This window comes from Stigmatopora argus, chromosome 10, assembly GCF_051989625.1.
Source record: "Stigmatopora argus isolate UIUO_Sarg chromosome 10, RoL_Sarg_1.0, whole genome shotgun sequence".
Taxonomy (NCBI): domain Eukaryota; kingdom Metazoa; phylum Chordata; class Actinopteri; order Syngnathiformes; family Syngnathidae; genus Stigmatopora; species Stigmatopora argus.
In genome coordinates this window covers 8,568,846-8,588,921 of record NC_135396.1, presented here as the reverse complement: position 1 = coordinate 8,588,921, position 20,076 = coordinate 8,568,846, and the positions used below count along the sequence as shown (strand labels likewise).

General features: G+C 43.2%; 1 protein-coding gene across 2 annotated transcripts; it reads right to left on the bottom strand.

Annotated features, from left to right (window-relative positions):
• Positions 1-632: 632 nt before the first annotated feature.
• On the bottom strand, positions 633-19,585 carry LOC144083752 (uncharacterized). 2 transcript variants are annotated; one of them, XM_077611796.1, is made up of 23 exons: positions 18,930-19,585; positions 15,630-15,747; positions 14,339-14,435; positions 13,697-13,782; positions 13,450-13,534; positions 10,196-10,282; positions 9,984-10,121; positions 9,820-9,912; positions 9,316-9,438; positions 8,925-9,002; positions 8,466-8,547; positions 8,253-8,402; positions 7,664-7,766; positions 7,306-7,450; positions 7,027-7,109; positions 6,373-6,480; positions 6,163-6,308; positions 5,868-6,081; positions 5,440-5,588; positions 5,281-5,355; positions 4,802-5,125; positions 4,599-4,727; positions 633-3,869 (listed from the first exon to the last, which is right to left on the bottom strand). In XM_077611796.1, exons 2-23 carry the CDS (start codon positions 15,716-15,718, stop codon positions 1,960-1,962), a joined length of 4,494 nt encoding a protein of 1,497 aa, XP_077467922.1. In that variant the 5' UTR covers positions 15,719-15,747; positions 18,930-19,585; the 3' UTR covers positions 633-1,959. The 2 variants fall into 2 exon arrangements, with proteins under 2 accessions (XP_077467922.1, XP_077467921.1); XM_077611795.1 differs by having other exon boundaries at positions 8,253-8,547.
• Positions 19,586-20,076: the final 491 nt, after the last annotated feature.

Sequence of the window (20,076 nt, the reverse complement as noted above, 5' to 3'; positions counted from 1 at the left end):
TTGATTAGTATGTATAAATTATAACTGGAAAAACCTTTTGAAAACTCAACTAGAAAAGCTCAAGATGAATGGAGAACAGTTGACATAGTGTTTTGCTCAAAAGACCATGTTCGGTGTCAAGCTGCGTTCTAAAGGAAGAGGTTGCTTTTGAACATTACAAGCTCTAGATCTTTTCTGTTTCTAACTCTTTCTTCATGTGGCAATGGAATGTTCCAATGCTATGAATAATTTTACGTTAACCTTCTCTGGCATGGAAATGAAAAAGTGTTGCTTATGAGTCAAGAAGAACTGTGAGCAGGCACTCCGAGTAGCAATGTTCACACTGGCCATGAATAATCAATGCATATAATGCTTTTGACCACAATGACACCTTGCATTGGAGCATTGATATGCTACACACAGCAGTCAATTCTTGATTTTACATACATGCACACTCACACATGACATGTCTCCTGAATAATTAGGTATTTAAAAGAAATGACTCACCATGATCTTCTGAGCTGAGATGGAACGGCTGTTTTTTCAGGTGCTATAGCGCCACCCAGTGAGCCTAAAAACTACAGTAGCCAAATCATTAGGAAAATCATTATGTGAGTCACTCACTAATATATACATGCCAATAATATAGGCAGTTCTTTGAAATGCATAATCACATATTTATTTTTTTCTTTTAAGACGAGCACTAAAAATGATATGTATTGAACATGTCTTTGAATAATGTCCTCTACATACCTTGAATAAGTAAAACATCGTTAGAATAATTTATGTCACAGTTTCACCATTTGTGTGACAATACAGCAGAAGACAAAAATAGACTTTTCAAAGATCACAGATGGTAGCTTCTTGATATCATAAAACATACAGTCTGCGATCGTGATGAGGTTGATTCCCATATATATATTTTTTCCTTTTAAAAAAGTTGTCATGTTTGCATTTAGCGACAATTTTAGGCGAGCGTGCAAGCATTTTTGTTTCAGCACAGAAAAATATATCAAATGTTTCTATCAAGAGGAAGTGGACGTCAAACACGTTTTGTTAAGACAATGTGTTTTCTTAAAAAGTGCTTCCAGTCTAAATTGACTGCAATAATATAGTTACAGTACATTAGCCACAGTTTAGATAGCAGTGTGTCCATATAGAAAAAATACAATATGATGCTTTGGACAAAAACAAAGCAACTGTTAATCTCTGCACATTCTTCAGCAAACTGTACTTTTAAGATAGAAATAATCAAAATGTACCTTGTTTTCCCTCGGATTTGTCGCAAACAAAAGTATGAAAGCCACTCATTCATTTTCTGAAATGCTTATCCTTACAAAGGCCGGGTGGGGGCAGGTGCGGGGGGGGGGGGCTTCACAGCCTATCCCAGCTAACTACGGGCACCCGGTGGGGGGCACACTGAATTGGCGGCTAGCCAATCGCAGGACACAAGGAGACAAAGGACAACCGTAGACGCTCGCTCTCGTACCTAGGGGCAATTTAGAGTGCTTACCCTGCTTGTTTTTGGGATGTGGGATGAAACAGGAGTGCCCAGAGAAAACCCACGCAAGCCAAAAGGATAAAAGACAAGCAACGGTCACACTATCAGCATGCGAGCCCCCTGGTAGGCGCTTAGACCAGCTCCAGCAGGTTCAGCTAAAGCAGGGGCCAATAACCTATTTCACAAAAAGACGCAGTGGCTGAAGGATTTCATCCCAACCAGACGAGACGACACTTTTTCACCAATGGGACGTCTTGCAAGTGTAATCAGTCGATTGCAAGTTGGCAGAAATATGACTGGTTACAGTGTCTGTGCTGGATCGGTTGGAACAAAAAACAGGGCTCACAGTGGCCCTCGAGCCCAGGGTTGAAGACCCCTAAACTAAAAGTGTATAAAAGAAAGAGTTATATTTTCTGGCTGAGGATAAAGTGCGCTTTTCCTTTGGGCCGGCTGTGCATTAACATAAAAAGCAGTGGCCGTCACTCATGGATGCCGGCGTGTGTCCGGAATGCCGACTGGTAAAAAGCTTCCTGAGCCAGAGCCTTGGATAGTACTCTGTGTCCGTGGGGAGCGGCGGCAGAATACGGGGCAGGGTCCGGGGCCAGCGCGTACGTCGGCCTGGATTTGGTGGATCTTGTGGGATTTGACCTGGGAGAGGCGTATAAGCCCCCCGGAATATGGTCATAGTACGTGGGCCGCACTTTAGTGCTCTGAGTCCTTCTGTTGGGCTGAGAGGCGTGTGCATCATTCTGAGGCGATTTCGCCAGGTGGTGGGGATGTTGGTTGCGATGCTCTCTGGTGCTCTGAGACCGCTCTGGGCGCCTGAACATGCCGGCTCTCGTTCTCTTTGACGGATCCAGTTGGCTTCTGTCGCTCAGTTCGGCGAAACCCTGTTCTGGCAGCGAAGGGATCTTCCTAAGCGGCGCCTGCTGACGATCCTGTGGGTCGATGCCTCTCGCGGGGTTGCGATGTAGCTGGTGAGATGCGGCCGATGTGGCCTTGACAACGGTTTGGCTTTCCCTCCTGTTGGCAGACAGCACGCCGTTTCCCGGATCCGACTTGCTCCTGATGTGCATTATCTCTCTCCCCACGGAGTCGTCAGGCGAGACTGGACTATTGTAGGGAGATGGACTGCTTTTATTCTTCTCCTGCGAGTGTCCACTGTCCATGAACAGCTCTTGATCCAGAGGGTGGTCGTGCTGGGAAGGATAGTAAAACTCGGGCGGCGCTCTTCCCTTGGTGGACCGTGTCCTATAAGGCTGACTGTGGCGGATATTGTTGAGTTGGAAAGACTCAGCAGGATATCGTGAGCTCTCGCAAGCGGTCAAGTCCGGGTAAGGGTTATAGAGCACTTGTTGTACGTGAACGTCCTCAAAATGGGGCTGAAGCAACCTCTGACAAGGGGCCTCCTGATCGGCATAAAAGTCAGGGGCCAGCATGTCACCGGCGGCCAGCTCGTAGCGGCTAGTCTGCGGGGCGTGAAAAGAGCGTGCTCTCCTGATGGCGGGGTGCGGGGCGAATCTGTCTTCGCACCTCTGCCATTGGCCTTGTTGTCGCTGGCTGGCGACCATAAGGTGGTCACCTCGGTACTGGTGTCTATACTGAGGGGACGAAGGCTGTCCCACCCCAGAGGAACTGCAACGGTTCTCCGACGACTGCCTGTACATGCGTCGCGGCCCCGAGAGGTGACACGGCAGCGCGTCGGGGCGATAGCAGCGAGAGAGTCTTTCGGCGTAAAGCGGAGTCTGGGGTGGATGGTGGAAGTTGCGGTACGTGTCACCCGAGGAACCCAGAGCTCTGTAGGCATAGCGGCGGGATGACGGAGACTGGAAAGAGCGTGGAAGGGCTTCCTCGATGGAGGCGGGCACGGAGGTCTCCGCCAGAACGGCTCGGAAGTTAAAGATGTTGATGGAGTCGGCGTTGGCGTACACCGGTGAGGTTAAAGGGCTATGCGGGGAGCAGAGGGGATCAGTGGGTGTTGATACTCCCACACTTTGATAGGTGGGTTCCTCTGGCGTGACGTCGCCCTGGCGGGAGTCTAGGCTGCCCGAGCCAAGTGGGCTGACGTTGGGCGTGTAGGTACTCTCCGGTCCGTCGTTGGCTTGAGAGCAGAGGTGCGCTGGCAAGAAGTGAAGCGGCGACGCCTGCCACAGGGGAGGGCCAATGTACGCCTGTGGGTAGCCTTTCAGGTCGAGGGCCGACGGCCGGGTGGGCCTGTCCTGAGCTTCCTGTCTTTGTAGAAGGCGAGCCAGGTGGTCTCTCCTTCTCTGCGAGCCCCCACTGGCCTTTTGCGCCGACTCCGCCAGTGCCAGAGCCAGCTTGCGTGCAGCGCTCGTCGGGGAAGGGTGAGGAGGGAGAATAGACACTGAACTCATAAGTCTATCTGCTCCTGGGGGGGCAGAAGACAAACAACGCTACAGTATGACAGGACAAACAAAGCTATGGTAAGACATGATGGGACAGGACACAAAAGCTTTCATAAGAATTTACATATAACTACTAGCTACGTACAGCACAGCCAAAAAGTATTACAAGTGCTTCACTTTTTTTCGTACTTTTCACAGCCTTTTTACAAAATGGCTTTACCATTACAATTCATTAATTTTACACATAGTATTTACAACAATTTTGTGTTGAGTGAAGGCTGGGAATTTGTAGTTGTTTGTCTTAAGGTGAAACACAACAACTATATCATGTGCATCCTAGCAATGAAAAAATAAAAAATAAATCGTACTAATAATGGATAAAATGTAAATAAAGGTTAGTATTTCCAGGATTAGATCTCCGAAAATAAGGGCAAAAATGTTATCGATGCTGATATCATTTCAGCCAATTAAATGCAAGAATCCCAGATCACTCGCCCTTCTGCGTAACTTGTTTGATTTTTGTGTTTAAACATTATTCTCTCCATTATCAGGGGTCTTATAAACTCTGCATACTTGAGTACTTTAAGGAGCCATCTTTCCCCAAATGGCTTTTGTGTAAAGGAAGGATGAATATAAAAAAAATAAATCCATTTTGGAATGAGTAACAATACAAAAAGTGTAGCACCTTAACTACCAAATGGATGCACTGTACTGAACAAGAGGTGATGGCATTAAAGGCTAAAGATACTGACCTGGATCAGGCAAGTTCTGCGCAGAGTCTGTTAACACTGATGCTTGACTCGTTCCACTGAGTGGGCTGCAATGTCGGTAAGGTCCTCGGGGCTCCTTCCCATCTGTCATATGAACTTCACGTGGCTCCCCTATTGGGGGTATTGAGAGGTGGCGAAAACTTGACCATCTGCTGGTGATTCATTTCTTTTGAACTTTTTCTTACCTTTTCTAAACTGGGCAGGGCTGTCGATGTTTGTGTCTGAGTCACCCTTCTTTAATTTGTGTCCCTCCTTGTTGCGTGGGGCACGGGGAGTTGCAGAGTTTAGGCTGCACTGGAAGGACATGGGGTCGAAGTCTAGAGAGGACATTCCGGCAACAGGCGGGTAGAGGTCAATCTCGTCTTCCTGGAGTGGAGGTGAAAGGTCGTCTTCTCCATTCTCACTAAATGTAAGCTTGCTTTTAGCCCTGCATGGGTCGTCTCTGCTGGATGGGGGCACCGCCTCGCTAGTGGAGCGGGGACGCAGATGCTGGTATTTCGGGGGCTCGCCTGGAGGGGCAAAATAAGACAATAACATATCATCTATGTGCACAGAAATATGCTTTTTTTAAAGGCATTACTAAGTATGCCTTCTAGTCTTCTGTTGAATAACTGTTTCCAAGCCTGTTTTTTTTCACAATAGATTTGACTAAATTCATGATTACCTTCCACATTAAGCAGAGAGGTGAGAGATTCTTCACTTTTTGCTGAGCGCAATGTAGCACTGTCTCCCCTCCCACCTATTTCAGCCAGAAAAATGAAAATTCAGGTGTCAATACAATGAAAATGATCAAAATTCCAGGATGCTGTGTCCATGAGCCCACCTGGCAATGCAATGCTCTTTATCTCATTAGGCTCACTGGGGTGTCGCTTCAGTTTACGTTTGGATACAGAGTGGGATTTACCTAAGTGGAAAAAGGAAAGCCAATTGCCCACTGGAGACTTCTTGGCCTTGCTTTGAGACCGCTTGGTACTGGAGAACAGATAAAAATGGGTTAAACTAATCACAAATGGAGAAACACATCTAACATAACACGTTTTTGGAACTGGCACAGAAACCAGAATACCTGAAGAAAACTCAAGCAAGCACCACGAAAACATGCTAAATCAACACAGAAGAGCCCAGATTCAAACCCATGACCCAAGAACTAACATTAAAAAAATCCATACGCTTCTAGTATACACAGTTATTTATAACATACAAAACTGGCAAAAAACCTAACGCCTACTAGAGCACAATCATTGAACACACCTATCCAGCGGGAGCTCGATGACTGTATGGAACTTGCCCGTCAGAGCTTCGGGTCCCTCCCCGACCTCAATGTAATCACTGTGGCTGAGGCAAGGAGTGGTGGTGGGAGAGGTCAGCTGAGCCTGAGAACGTGCTTGTGCTTCTTCCAAAGACAGCAGCTTGGTGGACGGGGAGCAGACCAGCAGAGACTTGGGTCGAGATAAGGTATTGTTACCTTGGAGACAAAAAAATAAGTGAGTCAGCACCATCTCGTTAGGGAGAACTCGAAGATGTACTAGCTAAATATTGAACCAACCGGCACTTTCCCGTATGATGGTGTTGAGTTTGCTGCTGAAGAGTGCCTCGGTGTTGTTGAGGATAAATTCCACCACCACTGACTGAATGCGCACCTCCATAAAGGCCGCCGTGCCGCTGAAGCAGGCCGATTCGATCTGTCTAGACCTAAACCACATAGAGAGTACACTTGTCCCAAATGAGTCAAGTAAGCTATAAATGTCAAGCTTACCTGAGCAGGTTTGGTGCCCACACAATGGCCAAGTTTTTAGTGTGCATGTTGGTGCTGGAACTAAAAGTAGCCAGCCGAGACAAGTGTCTCATGAGATGCTCTAATGTCCTGCACATAAAAATACAAAGTAGAAAACACTGTATCAATTAATTATGCTATGTATACATCATACCTGTCAACTTCTGCCGATAACTGCCCTTATAAATGATTATGATTTCCCCTTACAACCCCCCAAAAAACCTTACAAACACCGTACGACTCGTACTTTTCATTAGGAATGGTTAAAATAAGTCATGAATTAATTAGCGTCATCAGAAACATCCTACACAATTTACAGTACCTAATATATAATATTGTTTTACCAATAAACACCACAATTACTAAGAGTTTTAACCAGTATGAAATACAGGTAATATATTTAAAATGTTATTTAGCAGTGCATGATTGTTTCATACTGGTTAAAACTCTTAGTAATTGTGGTGTTTATTGGTAAAACAATATTATATATTAGGTACTGTAAATTGTGTAGGATGTTTCTGATGACGCTAATGAAATGAAGTGAAAAAGTAATGCTTCAAAGAAGAAAATGTCTCTTTTTTAATGTGAAGTTACATTTGTTGCCATCGGGATGTGCCAGAGAGCTATAAACCCGACCTGTAATGTGGAGGAGGCAGCTGCTGGATGACGTTGTGGATTTTCACCAGCCTCTCCTCATCCGTGGCTGCAGACACAGCCTCCTGTGAGGATAAAAGGCGAGACTGAAAAGCTTAAAATCCCATTTACGTGCGTCTTTTACATTCACAGCAGCCACCATTATTTATTTAGCTTAACATGCACAACACTCCCGCTGTTCCTCCTGGGAAGCCACACATAAAAAGAGTGAGACAATTTTCAGAGCGTATCAGCAGAAACGACTAAAATGTTCAAACTCACTGAAAATCTGTCGTACAGCTGGTAGGTGAGCAAAGGGTTGGGGAGCTCTCGAAAGTACAGCTTACAGAGGGAGCCTACGGAGTGGATGTCCTGCCGAAAAACATCTCGACTCAGGTCCGGAATCTGCTCCGAGTCAAACTCGTGCCTGAATACCATGAGATGAAAAAAGTTTGGACTTTTTAATCATTCTAAACTTTTCCCCGGTAACCATTAGACCTTAATTCTTGTGAAATTTTCAACCTCTCTGATGCTCATTGTATAACATGTTTGTTTTCATTTTACTGTAACCTTTTTAAATGGTGCTTGACCTACATAAAATAGAATCTGAACGTCACAAACATTTAAATAACAAAGCAACCTGAGTTTCTGGATGTTGGAGGAGATTCCAGACAGCCTATAGATTCCATCCACCACACCGTTTTTCTCAATGAACTCGGCACAGCTCTTCACAACTTGAGGGACTACGGGGCGAGACCAAAATGACCTATTTTAATTCCACTTTAACATGGATATTGTTGATATGTTCTGATAACAGCGAGCTGCAAACTACCTGCACATTTGTGGAAAAACAACACAACGTGAGTCATCATGAGCTATAATGTTCATTGCACCGCAATCTTGGTGGTATTAAGTCTTTTTTTCTCCCCCTCGCTATCAATAAATCCCTTGAGAGGATTAAAAACAGACCTCAAATTGATTCGACTAACACGTGCAAGTTGATGCGGCTACTCCACTTTATTGATCCCCATTTTATGGTATTTATAGTAGCAGGTGTATATTTCCAATTTTGCGAGGCATTTTTTTCCATTTTCAACTCGATTTTTTAATTTGTGCACGCCGCCAGCATTGCGATACCGAGGCAGATTCCTAAAAGTGAATTAACGTTCCACACATTTCTGCCAATAACTTGATTCCAAAGTACATCATTTCACCTTTATGCATTTTACCTTCATGTTCCGAGCCATGGAGGTGTTCGCCGAGGTCACAGCCGAACACTCGCTCTTTGAGGATGCCCCGTTGACGAAGCTTCTGCGGCGGTGGCCGGGACTTCATAAAAGACCTCAGGAACGTCACCAGCTTGCCATGCTTTTTACACACTGACAATAAAAAATAATTAAGTTGTGAATTATTTATGCAGAAAAAAAGATGCTGTACTCTACCTGGTTTGGGCACCGAGCTTTGAACACTAGGGGGGAGCTTGTCGTTTATCAACTCAACACAGTCGCTGGGGAAGAAACCAACCTGAAAAGTGACAAGACATGTTAGCGCTGAATATGTAGGTGTCAAGGAGAATGTAGCTGTCAAGCTATCATGGTGGGGAAGATGGGTGTATTGAGTAAAATAGGTCAGTGAGCATCAGGGCGACGAGGTGCTTTGGGGCAGAAAATGTCTAAATGTCAGTCAGCATGGATAATTAGGAAAATGATCTGAGCAAAAATAATGTTTTCCTGTAATTGTGTGAGTGGAAAGAATAACCTCTTAGACAAGCATAATGACCTTTGCAGCAATGTTATACTAAATTTTGTGTTATATGTTCGTTATATCTGCTGCTGAAAACATTGTAATTGTATAGTAACTGGTTAGTAGATATGTATATTACAAAAAAGTATATATTTTACCTGAAAGCCGTGTTTCCCTCTCCACCAACCTGTGTCCTCTTTGGGAGGCATGTCAATGACGGAAATAATGTCCCCAACCTGACACGAAAAGATGAAGTCGGTTACCATGTAGTGCAGTCATTTGAATACTGTAGACCAGAAGTAACAATTTCCAGAAAAAAAACTATTTACTGAATTAATTTGAGCTTTTCATTCGGAATGATTGAAATAAGTCATGAATTCAAAATCAAATCGTGATGTAAAAAGTTATACAAAAATCCAAAATGTAGTTTTTCATGAGCTGATGTTTCTTTTGTCCAGTCCTTTATTTCTCAAGTCTCTTCATCATTTACTTTATTGAAATTATACCGTATATCCTGTACCCCAGGTGAATTCTCGGGGGTGTTTTTACCTCAAAAGTCAATTCATCTGAGGCCTGAGCTGTGTAGCGCTTGGTGACGTGGGCAGCAGCAATAGCCGGGACATTGATGGAGGCCTCTTCGGAGACCAAAAGATGGTTCCCCTTGTTGTCAATCTAAATAACAGAAGACTCACGTTTCTTAATATTGTTGAAATATAAATTAAGGTTGTAACAGGGTTACATGGACACTGAAATCACCACCATTTGTTACTGAATGTTGCATTTTCATAAAAGAAAATCAACTTGATATAGTCAATGCAACTGATTCTTCAGAAAATCTGGATAACTTGTTGTGCATTTATTAGTGATTTCATTAAGATTTGGTCACTTTAAAAGATTTACAGTGTGCATATTAAATAGAACAGCATTTATAATATTTTTTACTGAAAATTAAGCTAACTAAGCACTTGAAAAAAATGGAACCAAACCAAAATGAAATTTTAAGTGTTACCCTCCCTATAATAAACATGCAACAAACTTGAGTAACTTTACTACCTCCATCCATGTTAGAACTGGACCACAGTTGATCTTATTGTCAGCGATGACGGAAAAGCGGGACAAGTACGTAGTCAACATCTTGGTTACTGACTAAAGAGGAACGATATTAATGATTAATAAAATATTAATCAATAGATTGACCAAAAGGAGATTTAAAGTACCTCATACGTGTTCCTATCTGGTTCATATTTGGGCAGCTCGGTGAGTTCAGAGTAGCGCCGGTCATAAATGCACAGATGCAGATGTTTGTCCAGTACACGGAAGTCCTCGTAGGATCTCTTTACCAGCCAGTTTCGAGCCTGGATGAAGAGGGCAGGAGTTTAAAAACATCCAAAACGTGACAGGAATGGGTATGTTTTCAAGACAAAAGTACCTGACAAGTGATCTGGACCAGGAAGAGCAGTTCTTTGGAGTCTTGTGCACCCTTTGCTACTTCACTCTGCCCCTCCGCAAAAGCCAGCTAAGAAAGAAGCCGATAAAAATTGTGTTTGTGAAAGGGTTAGTGAGTTCAAAATTGGGGGAAATCAGGTTTTAAATATATTACATTCTCTGTGACGCAAGCTGGACATGAATAAAATCAAATTCAAATCAAACATATTCAACAAATGATTACTATAACCTCCTTCACATTTGTACGATACAAAAACAGAATATAATTTCTTTTCACGACAATTTTAACTTTGTCCATTAGATGTCATTACTGATCAGATTTATCAATTAAGCAGTTTGGAGTAGATATAATTCATTCATGATTGCTTTGAGATGGCTGTGTAATTTGCTCACAATTACTCACAATAATCAAATCAATTTTATTTGCAAGACTGTAGAATTAAAAAAAAGAAAAACAGTTTGGAAATACATTGGCAGATGTGAAAGCAATGAGTCGAGGGAGCGTCTGGTTATTTATAACAGTTTGAAGTACATTGAGACGGGCTGTTACACAACATGTCGACCCAGTTAAACAGCATGAGATGGTAAATCAGAAATGACTGAATGGCTTGTCTGCTAAAAAAATCAATTAAAAATCCTTTTGGTTCTTCATAATAAATAGCAACAAACGACCTTCCCTTTGAATGGAAAAGATTATGAGTGATGGGATTAGACAGCGGAGTTTACTCCAAATTTTATTGTTAGAATTTCATCATTAAGCTACCCCCATCAATGCCAAAAATATCTCAATTTGATACCTAATTAATAAAGGAATGATTATAATTAATGTGCATAATTAATAAGTATGCTTTCCGCAGGTAAATTTGTAGTACCTTCCAACATTTGGCTACCAATGACAGCAATAGACGTCTATCATCCTCTTATAGCACTGAGATATTATCATTAATTGGCAGCCCTCCGTTAATACAGCTTCTCAGTTGAGTGCAGACCTCTACCAAGGCCAGGCAAATGGATACAAACTTATGCTTACTGTAGCAAAAATGTAACCAAGACTTAAAATGATGGATAACAAAACATTGATTTGAACATTCAGATCGATCAGCACCAAATTGTCATTCTTTGTTGGCCCTGTACGGAATCCATGCATTATTTACAGAGAAAATCAGCACAACGTTGCAAAATTCAAATCATGCCCATGCTTTTTTTAAATCTCAGCAATCCCTCAAAAACATTGCAAATGCAAAAATCAAAGTGGTTAAAATAAAAGTTTGCATTAAAGATAGCCATCATGACCACAAAGGCGATCACACATGTTCATCACCTGCCTCAATTCTGGAGAAAGCCGCTCTTGTCTTTAGTCCATGTACTCCCAAAAGCTCCACAAAAATCAGAATACTATCATAATGAGTTTAATTCATGAAATAATGCTCTTCTCACGCTGAATTGTGGCGCCTATACTCGCATTAAAAACATCAATATGAGACGAGGATGCATGCCACTGTCTCTCACCCCCTTTCAGACTCTCCTCCTCCCTGTCCTGTGTGTTGCCTCCAACATCCCCCCTCATCCTCCATCCTGCTCATTCCTCCCTCCCCCTTCTACACAGCGGTTCTTTCTCTGGCCACAAAAGGCGGCTTGGCAATGAATTTGGGTCTTCGTCTCGAGTAGAGCTGGAAAGACCTGGATATGATTGACGCTATGAACAAATTACTTCTTCGGCGTTATGGTATTTCGGAAGATTAGATATGATGGGGGTGGGGCTGGGGGGGTTAACTCGGGCGGTTTACGTCCTTTCTGTCCTTGCACGGTTCTGTGAGACCTGATCCTTCCACACCCTCCCCCATGCCAGTCTATGACATCACAGAGTTGTAAGCACGGTAATGTGTAGTCCTATTCAATGCATTAGTGACAGAATGCAGTGTTTCTGTCTTTCATCCACCCTTAGATGTTTGTTTTAATGATTATTATTTTTCTTTTACACATTAGACACATTCAGGTTCTTTGAAGCCCATTGTAGTAACATTCAAGCAAAAAATGCTTTGTGGCAGCACACAACTGCTGCCATCTGCAGGCAAAGAACCATGACTACAGCTCACATTTATAGCAATGCTTACAGTACATATTTGACTGAAGCGACTCTTCCGCTTCACTGCATCTGAACCAAAAATCCCTCGAACACAGGTGAAGGCAATTATCCGAGCACTGCAAGAGAGCTGAGCAAATTCTTCTTGACGGATGTCCTCCCCGGTTCGCCTATTAATTTGGTTGTACTTGCTGAGGAGGGACAAAGTGCACATCTGGGGTCCTTAAAAGACATTTGGGTCTGATCACTAAGACTGGATTCACACACAGCCCAAACAATGTTTACCTACTTGTCATCACACCCAGAAACTGCGTTTCTGGGTGTGATGACAAGTAGGCTTTTGTTGTTGATGATGACGACAGGGCCTATGTCCGATTATTATTATTCAAATGCAGTTCTACCGCTTCCAAGTGGGACACTCCCTAAAGAGCCAACCCTGCTACTAGGATAGTTTGGAGCAACACTTTCAGATGAATGCTAATATCAGTGTAAATGAGATGCAACATTAGCATGCAAATATGGCATGCTGAAATTTTTATAGCTGATACAATCCCCTGAGGTTCAGCTAAGAGTAGTGTTAGGAAGATGATGAGTCAGTAAGTTATAGTGAGTCATAGTTGGAGGAAGTTTGTCAGTTGTCTAAGAAGGGATTTAACATCTATCATGGCATTACCAAAACAAGAACTTTATTATGCCAGTACAATGGCACTATAGTAGGATATACAAAGTATACTGACAATCAAGAAAAATGTGTGAAACCCTTCCTATGTCTCTAGCAAAATGATCTTCACTGATTTATGACTAGTGTCAAGACTGTTTTCTTTTCCTGCTAATAATTGAACCTGTTCAGTAAACTGAGTTCTGAATTATATACTATATTTTGGAATCTGGCTGCAGCTACAGCTACAGCTGTCGCCTGCTAAACTTGTAAGCTGATTCCATCCAGTTTATTGTCAAACTAATAGGCGAAATCACAAGTTTAAAGTCGAATTAAGAGATTAGAATTGAGAAGGCTGACATGTTGGTTGGAGTGGGACAAAAATTAAGAGCGCAATAATAGAGTTATGAATGTTACTTCACTCAAATTTAGCTCTATAAAAAATGAAAACAACGAGGTGGGTCATGTTCAAATGTGGGTTTTGTTTGTGCATTACCTCAACATTCCCAAAATCAACGGTCTCGTAGTGGAAGTGGGCGCACTCTGCCAGGCGGGGAAAGTGACCTTTGGGGAATGTCAGCCTACAAACACAAAACAAAAGCAACAACACCTCAGTTTTTGTCGCTGTGAGGGAGCGATGACAGTGACGACAAAAGCGGAAAAGCAAAGCAGGGGGCCCATCGCATCACACTGGCCTGGATAAGAGGCCTGGTTTACAGCCCATAATAGCAAAGAGCACCTACTTCTTCATGTTCTTGACCTTCATGCTTGCCGTGCTGGCACATGAGCGCAGGAGGGGTTCAGCCATGATGTCATCACTCTGTGAGTGCTAAACAAATGTAGCAAACATGGAGGAGAATGACAATTTGCGTGGAGGAATCCTATGATGACCAAAAATTCATATTTTTTTGTCATCCCGCTCTAGTAGGAAGTAAAATGACTAAAACAATTTCAAAAGGCTATTAAATATTAATGCGGGAAGAATTTATATGGTGGTTTTTGTTGTTGGTTCACAATAGAACTGATCGGTCAAGTTTTTCTGTTTTTAATGCCTTGGGGAAAAAAACTCAAAAGAAGCAGCATATGACATAACTTATACGGCAGATGATTACATACACAAAAATACAAAAAAACAATAGGTTTTGAGTGCAGTTTCCCTGTGTATTTGGCCTTCCAGCATTGCATTTTAATTAAATTTTGAAAAGTACTTGTTAAAAAAAAAAACTATATCGACAACTGACATCACTTTTCATTAAAATAACAAAACACTTCTTTCCTAAAATGCCAATTTTCAAGAAACATTATGTCAGAAGCCCACATGCAGATGTAAACACCTGTTAACAAATTTGGCAAATAATTCTGACACTATATCCTTGTTGGGGTACCTGCTTTTCCTGTGGCTGTCTCTCATCCGTAGGACTTCTGCTGGTAGCTTGGTGTAAGACAACTTCTTGCTTGGGCTGAATGAATGGTGCCATGTCCCTGCAGAAAAAAAACATCCCATTTGTGAGAGTGTAGTTTATGTCGCTGTGAGTTTAAGCATAGCTGAAACCAATTAAATAGTGTTGTTTGATGGAAAGCAGTCTAGCTATTCTTTTTAAAAAATCATCTTGAATGAATTAATGTTTGTGGCAAAGTGGAAGAGTGGCTAACATGTCCACCTCACATTTCTGACGTCAAGGATTCAATCCCAGGTGGGTTTGGACCTTCCTGTGTGCAGTTTGAATGAATGAAAGTGCCCTGAAGGTGGACAGGTGCTTTAAAAATGTAAGGCTATTTTCCACATATACTATAGCCCAGGGGTGGCGAACACACGGCTCTCGAGCCGCATGCGGCCCCCTGACAAAATGAATGCGGCTCTTTACTTGTTATCATAGTTTGTATATGCTCTTTGACTCTCACAGTTTAAAATGTTGCCTCTTTGTGTCTAACTACTTCGCCACCCCTGCTCGAGCCCATATATGTAGGAACTTCGCTTTTGCTTGACCTATTTTTTACGTAACTAGGTTAAGTGAAAACTGAATCAACCCAGGGTGTATTTGGCCTCTCGCCCAAAGTCTGTTGGAATACACTCTACCTCACCACTGGCTCTGTCCCCCCCAAAAGATTTTTGGTGTCAATGAGGCTCCTCTACAGATGAAACCTGCAATTCTCAAACATACAGCAGATGGGGTAAGCGAGGCAACTATGTGTTACTCAAATCATGACACTGCAGTGCATGGCTCAGTCATTCCTTCCACATGTGACTGATAAGGTTTGAACAAAATGTTCAGTGAGACATGACAAAAGAGAGAGGAAGTGCAGTCTTTCAGTGGCTTTTGTGAAGTGAAGCTCACCTATTCAGGCAACTATAAAGGCAGCCCACCACGGCTCATGCTTGTTATAAAAGCCCGACTCCAAATGTGACTCAGTATCTTAGAGGAGGAGAGAGTGATGTCAACTTTTATGAGGAGCAAACAAGTGACGAGGGGATAGGCCACGGGATTGTCATACTTATTCAGGGTGATGAGCTCAGTGACATGGGAATAAAAATTACTCATTGCAATGTGCAGTCACTTTGCTAGGAGCATGAGAAATACATTGCAAATGGTTGTGCATGCATAAAGATACCTTTATTCATCTTGATGCTGATTCTATGTGATTTAGGTGAATGCAGAGAATAAGAGATGGTCTCACCCCTCAAGGACGTGACTACTTCCTGGTTCGCCCCGGGATCGTGTGGCGGCATTCTCGATCACCGCGGCAACCACGCACCCAGCCTCCATGATGCTGTCGTTCTGCAAGTGCTCGCTACCTAAAATATTGGAGTTGGGGGGGGGTTGAGAAAGAAAAAGCAGGAATGTGTTAAGGCAGGTAGCAGGGAAAAGAAGCCACGCAAGTGGCTGCTGCGTGCTCAGCTCCTCTCTGCGAAAGGAGGATCCGGCAGTAATGTGTGATGATGTCATTCTACGATGCTGGCAGCTGACACCGTGATGATGCACGTTGCACTCAAAGTCAGGGGGAGGGCTCTACTTGCTGAATTGAATGGGGTCATTGGCTGGCAAACCAGTGATAGTATTTAAGGCGAATGGGAAAAGAATGTGGGTTCACTGATTATACAGCGATCTTTTACACGAACATTTTGGCCGTATGGGAAATCTATGGATGTGTAAAATCTGAGGGCGGGGTATCCATTGCATACACAGAATTTGAATCTAGATTATTTTAGCCTCCTTGTATGAAATGGAAGAACACTTTTCAGGAGCTATTACTGAGTATGACCGATACACTTCCAGCAGGATTACTACTCTCTTTATGTACTGTAAACAAGCAGGCGGAATGCACTGACACAGTGAAACCAGACTCCTTAATGGTTGTCTATGCAATCTTCCCATAACTAGCTTTGCAATGAGTGTTTGGCCACAAACAATGAGTGAGGGTAAGGGGCACAAAGAACATAAAATAAATTCATTATATTTGAAGACTGAAGGAATTTAAGATCTTCACTAATCTTTAGTGAAATTTACTCCAGGAACACTGCTGGTCTGACGGACTTCCATAAAGCCTGTTGACTCAGCAGAATGCAAGCAGGCGGACAGGACAAGACTTCAATAACTTTTGTGCTATCTCCTCCCTAACAACCACTGTAAATACCTTAGGCATGTCATTGGAGTTAGAGGTCCAGCCCTCACCTTGTTCTTATCTTTATTTGCAATATCTTGTCTATGTGGCTGGAATTAAGGCACATTCCTCACTAGAATTTCATGCCTAACACTCGGCCTTGAAGCCTGTGGCATCACACACCGATGGCATTCTGTATTCTTCAACGTGAAGTGCTAAAAATGGTAATATTTGAATGAGTCCTTTAGGGTGAATAGATGAGGGAAACTATTTAGTACACCTGCCAGGTCAAATCAGATCCAATTCTGGAGCTGTATGTGTTCTCCATAAAACGATTAAAAATAGAACAGATGAGAGTGGGATACAATATAAGACATAGGCTTGGTGAGTATAAGAAAATATCACTGTCAAACAAAGCACATAGCTATCGCATAGCATGTTGACACAGTCTTCTGTGTAACCATAAAATGTAATAAACAAGATAATAAGACAGTCTATCTAAAAGGAGTCCTTTGAGGTGCCAGCACTGAAAGTGTTCTTTTTTGTTTAGTTTCTTTTTTAAGATGCAAAAAAGCGACAGCTATCTGATGGCCAACATTGAAAAAGAAATAGGACAAGCATCTGCATGTGGGCTGTTTATGGAACCCGCTTTCTTGACAGGACAAATCATGTCTTCCTACATTTTTTGTCAGTGTAAAAGATGAGAACGATAAGTATATATCCCCCGCATATTCCACCAAGAGAATATAGTCAAATAGCCATACAGTGAATACTGCATAGTGATGTAATCAGTGTAGGCGTCTCCAAGAGTCCTGGTAAAAGTTGTCTTTGTGTGGTCTATTTTTAGCGTAGCAGGATTACATCGTACTCCCGGGTGAGAGACGGGCGTGTTGATTAAATATTTGTAGCTTTATTTTCCTCCATTTAATCAGAGCACGCTAAATCGCTGTGCTCTCTGGCCTCGGTGTGACCAGGAAGAGATTGAGCCGCCGGGTGAGATGACATCAATTTAATCTGTCAGATTTGGAGAAGATTATGTGATAGGACGACTGCCCCCTCTCCCGACTCTCGGCGACAAGTGCACCTAAAAAAATGGCTGACCGTAACGAGGGGAGCGAGGACAAGTCAAAAGGTTGCTGGGGGCCTAGTTCTTCTCTCCGAGTGCCTCCTCATCTTCAGTCTGGAGGAGTCGGCGCGGACGGTAGAGGTTGCCACGGTAACTGGCAGCCTCCTCTCCATTGCTGGCCCGCGTGCATTCCACGGTGCAACAATGCACTCTCACTGAATTGGTGTGTTCTAATTAGCCATAGATCAAGCCACGGTGTGCATTTTAAACTAGCAATTGAATACATTTCTCTCTGAATGTTTTGGTCTTCTTTTTCATCACAGGTGCTGATATGTTGGCCTATTTTGGACAGCAAACTGCCTGAGAATTCATTAAAAGTGCCACTTCGGCTGGTTAGTTGATGCCATGAAAGCCCAAATATGAAAAACAAGCTCTACCTTCATGTTCAGAATGGATCGAGATTCTCAAAGTGATGCACAAAGACATAAAAATTAATACGCACCTGATTGTGGGGAAGATAGAATACAATAGTTAGCATACATAGAAGAGTTGTTTGTTCGCTGCTGACTGGGTCAGTTTTTTAAAATATTTTTTCAGGAAACACAAAAACTGCAACATTTCTCACTTTTTATTCTTTTTTGCTAACAATTATAATTAGCATTCATGTTTTGGCACTGATCGACAAATCTACAAATCTAGCATAGGTGATACCCAGGTTCTCATCTCATCTCATTTTCTGAACCGCTTTATCCTCACTAGGGGGGTCCTGGAGCCCACCCCAGCTGACTCCGGGCCAGAGGCGGTGGACACCCCGAATCGGTGGCCAACCAATCACAGGGCACAAGGAGACAAACAATCATTCACACTCACACTCATACCTAGGGGCAATTTAGAGTGTCCAATCAGCCTACCATGCATGTCTTTGGAATGTGGGAAACCAGAGTACCCAGAGAAAACCCACGCAAGCCCGGGGAGAACATGCAAACTCCACACAGGTGGTCCGACCTTGATTTGAGCCCAGGTCCCCCACTGTGAGGCCGGCGCGCTAAGCACTCAGCTTTCAGTATATATTGCTTATGTCAATTGGTCCTAAAAGGTTTCTGAGGGAAATTCCTCCCAGGTGGACTCAGACCTGCAACAGCTCCCACGCAACAGCTGATCGTGTCCTCCCCACCCACCTCCACGACCACCACCTACATTCGCCTTGTCACTTGCTCCAGCTGACTCATGACAGCTGTATTGACTGCACAGTACAAAAAACGTGTGTGTTTTACATGATGTCATGGTGTTAGGATGAGGGCCAATCCTACCTGGTGCGACCGAGTGTCCTCTGCTGGTCTAAACCGCCGAAGGGGGCATTTCTTCGGCTTTCGCCAGCATGATGGCGGCATGGCACTGCATCAACACCCGGCTGGAACACGGCAACGATGACCGCTGCAGTAGACGTCCAGATTTTCAATGAATACAAGGATATATTGTAGTAACAAAACGTCCAAAAAACGCAGCGGTTCTGCTGCCGTCAAGCGAGGCTCTTCTCTCTTCGGTGGCTCCGACTGCACTCGGGCAAGGGTGCGCGCACACCACGGTCTCCGTGCACGCGCCTCAGATCGAAGGCGGGTTTTTTTGCCACCTCGAGTTACTTACTGCCAACCATTGAGGCAAAATAAAAGAAGTCGTGGGTTAGTGCGTGGGGGGCTCGTGGTTCGTAATGGTCGATACAGCAGGGACGGGGGGGCTCTTCTTCCAGCACGACTGCACACGCTTACATAAGCCTGGCGTGTAGGTGGGAGCTAGCGCTCACCGTAATATTAAAAATAATATTAGTTACCGTTTTTAAAATAGAGTAACATATTCTTTTTAAACTATTTTTTTACACTAAGGGGAATTCGTCGAATTATATTGACGTTATAAACCGCGATTCGAACGTCAACATAGCGTGTGCATGCATTACTACCTGGCGATTCGACTTTCGGGGTCACGTGACTGTTTTTTTTTTTTTAAATTTAATTTCCTGGGTTTTCAACCACCGGTCCGCGGAACAGTACCTGACCTTTTCCGAGATTCTGTATGTTTGAAAAGTTGCTCTCATAATACGTGTTGTGAATGAGAATGAGAAAAGTCATGATAATGATAATAATAAATACATGCAATTGTGCCTGGGGCGTGTTTATTTTGCCATTATGTTGCCTTACCCGCCTCTGTCTTTAACTGTTTTGGACTTTGTCTTTGCCCTCCAAAGACACTAGTAATTCTCTTTTGGTAAATTCCATTGGCAGTATATTCATAAGGTTTTATGGCTGCCATTGCAGAGAGCTGTAAATGTAAGCTTAACAAAAATGAGGTCAGTGTGTTCACTTTCGTGTCCCATTCAGTTTAATGTCTAATCGTGAGCTCGCTGTAATGATCTAGTGCACGTGAAGTCAATACAAAGGACACAGAGTACGCATTTGCTCGTGT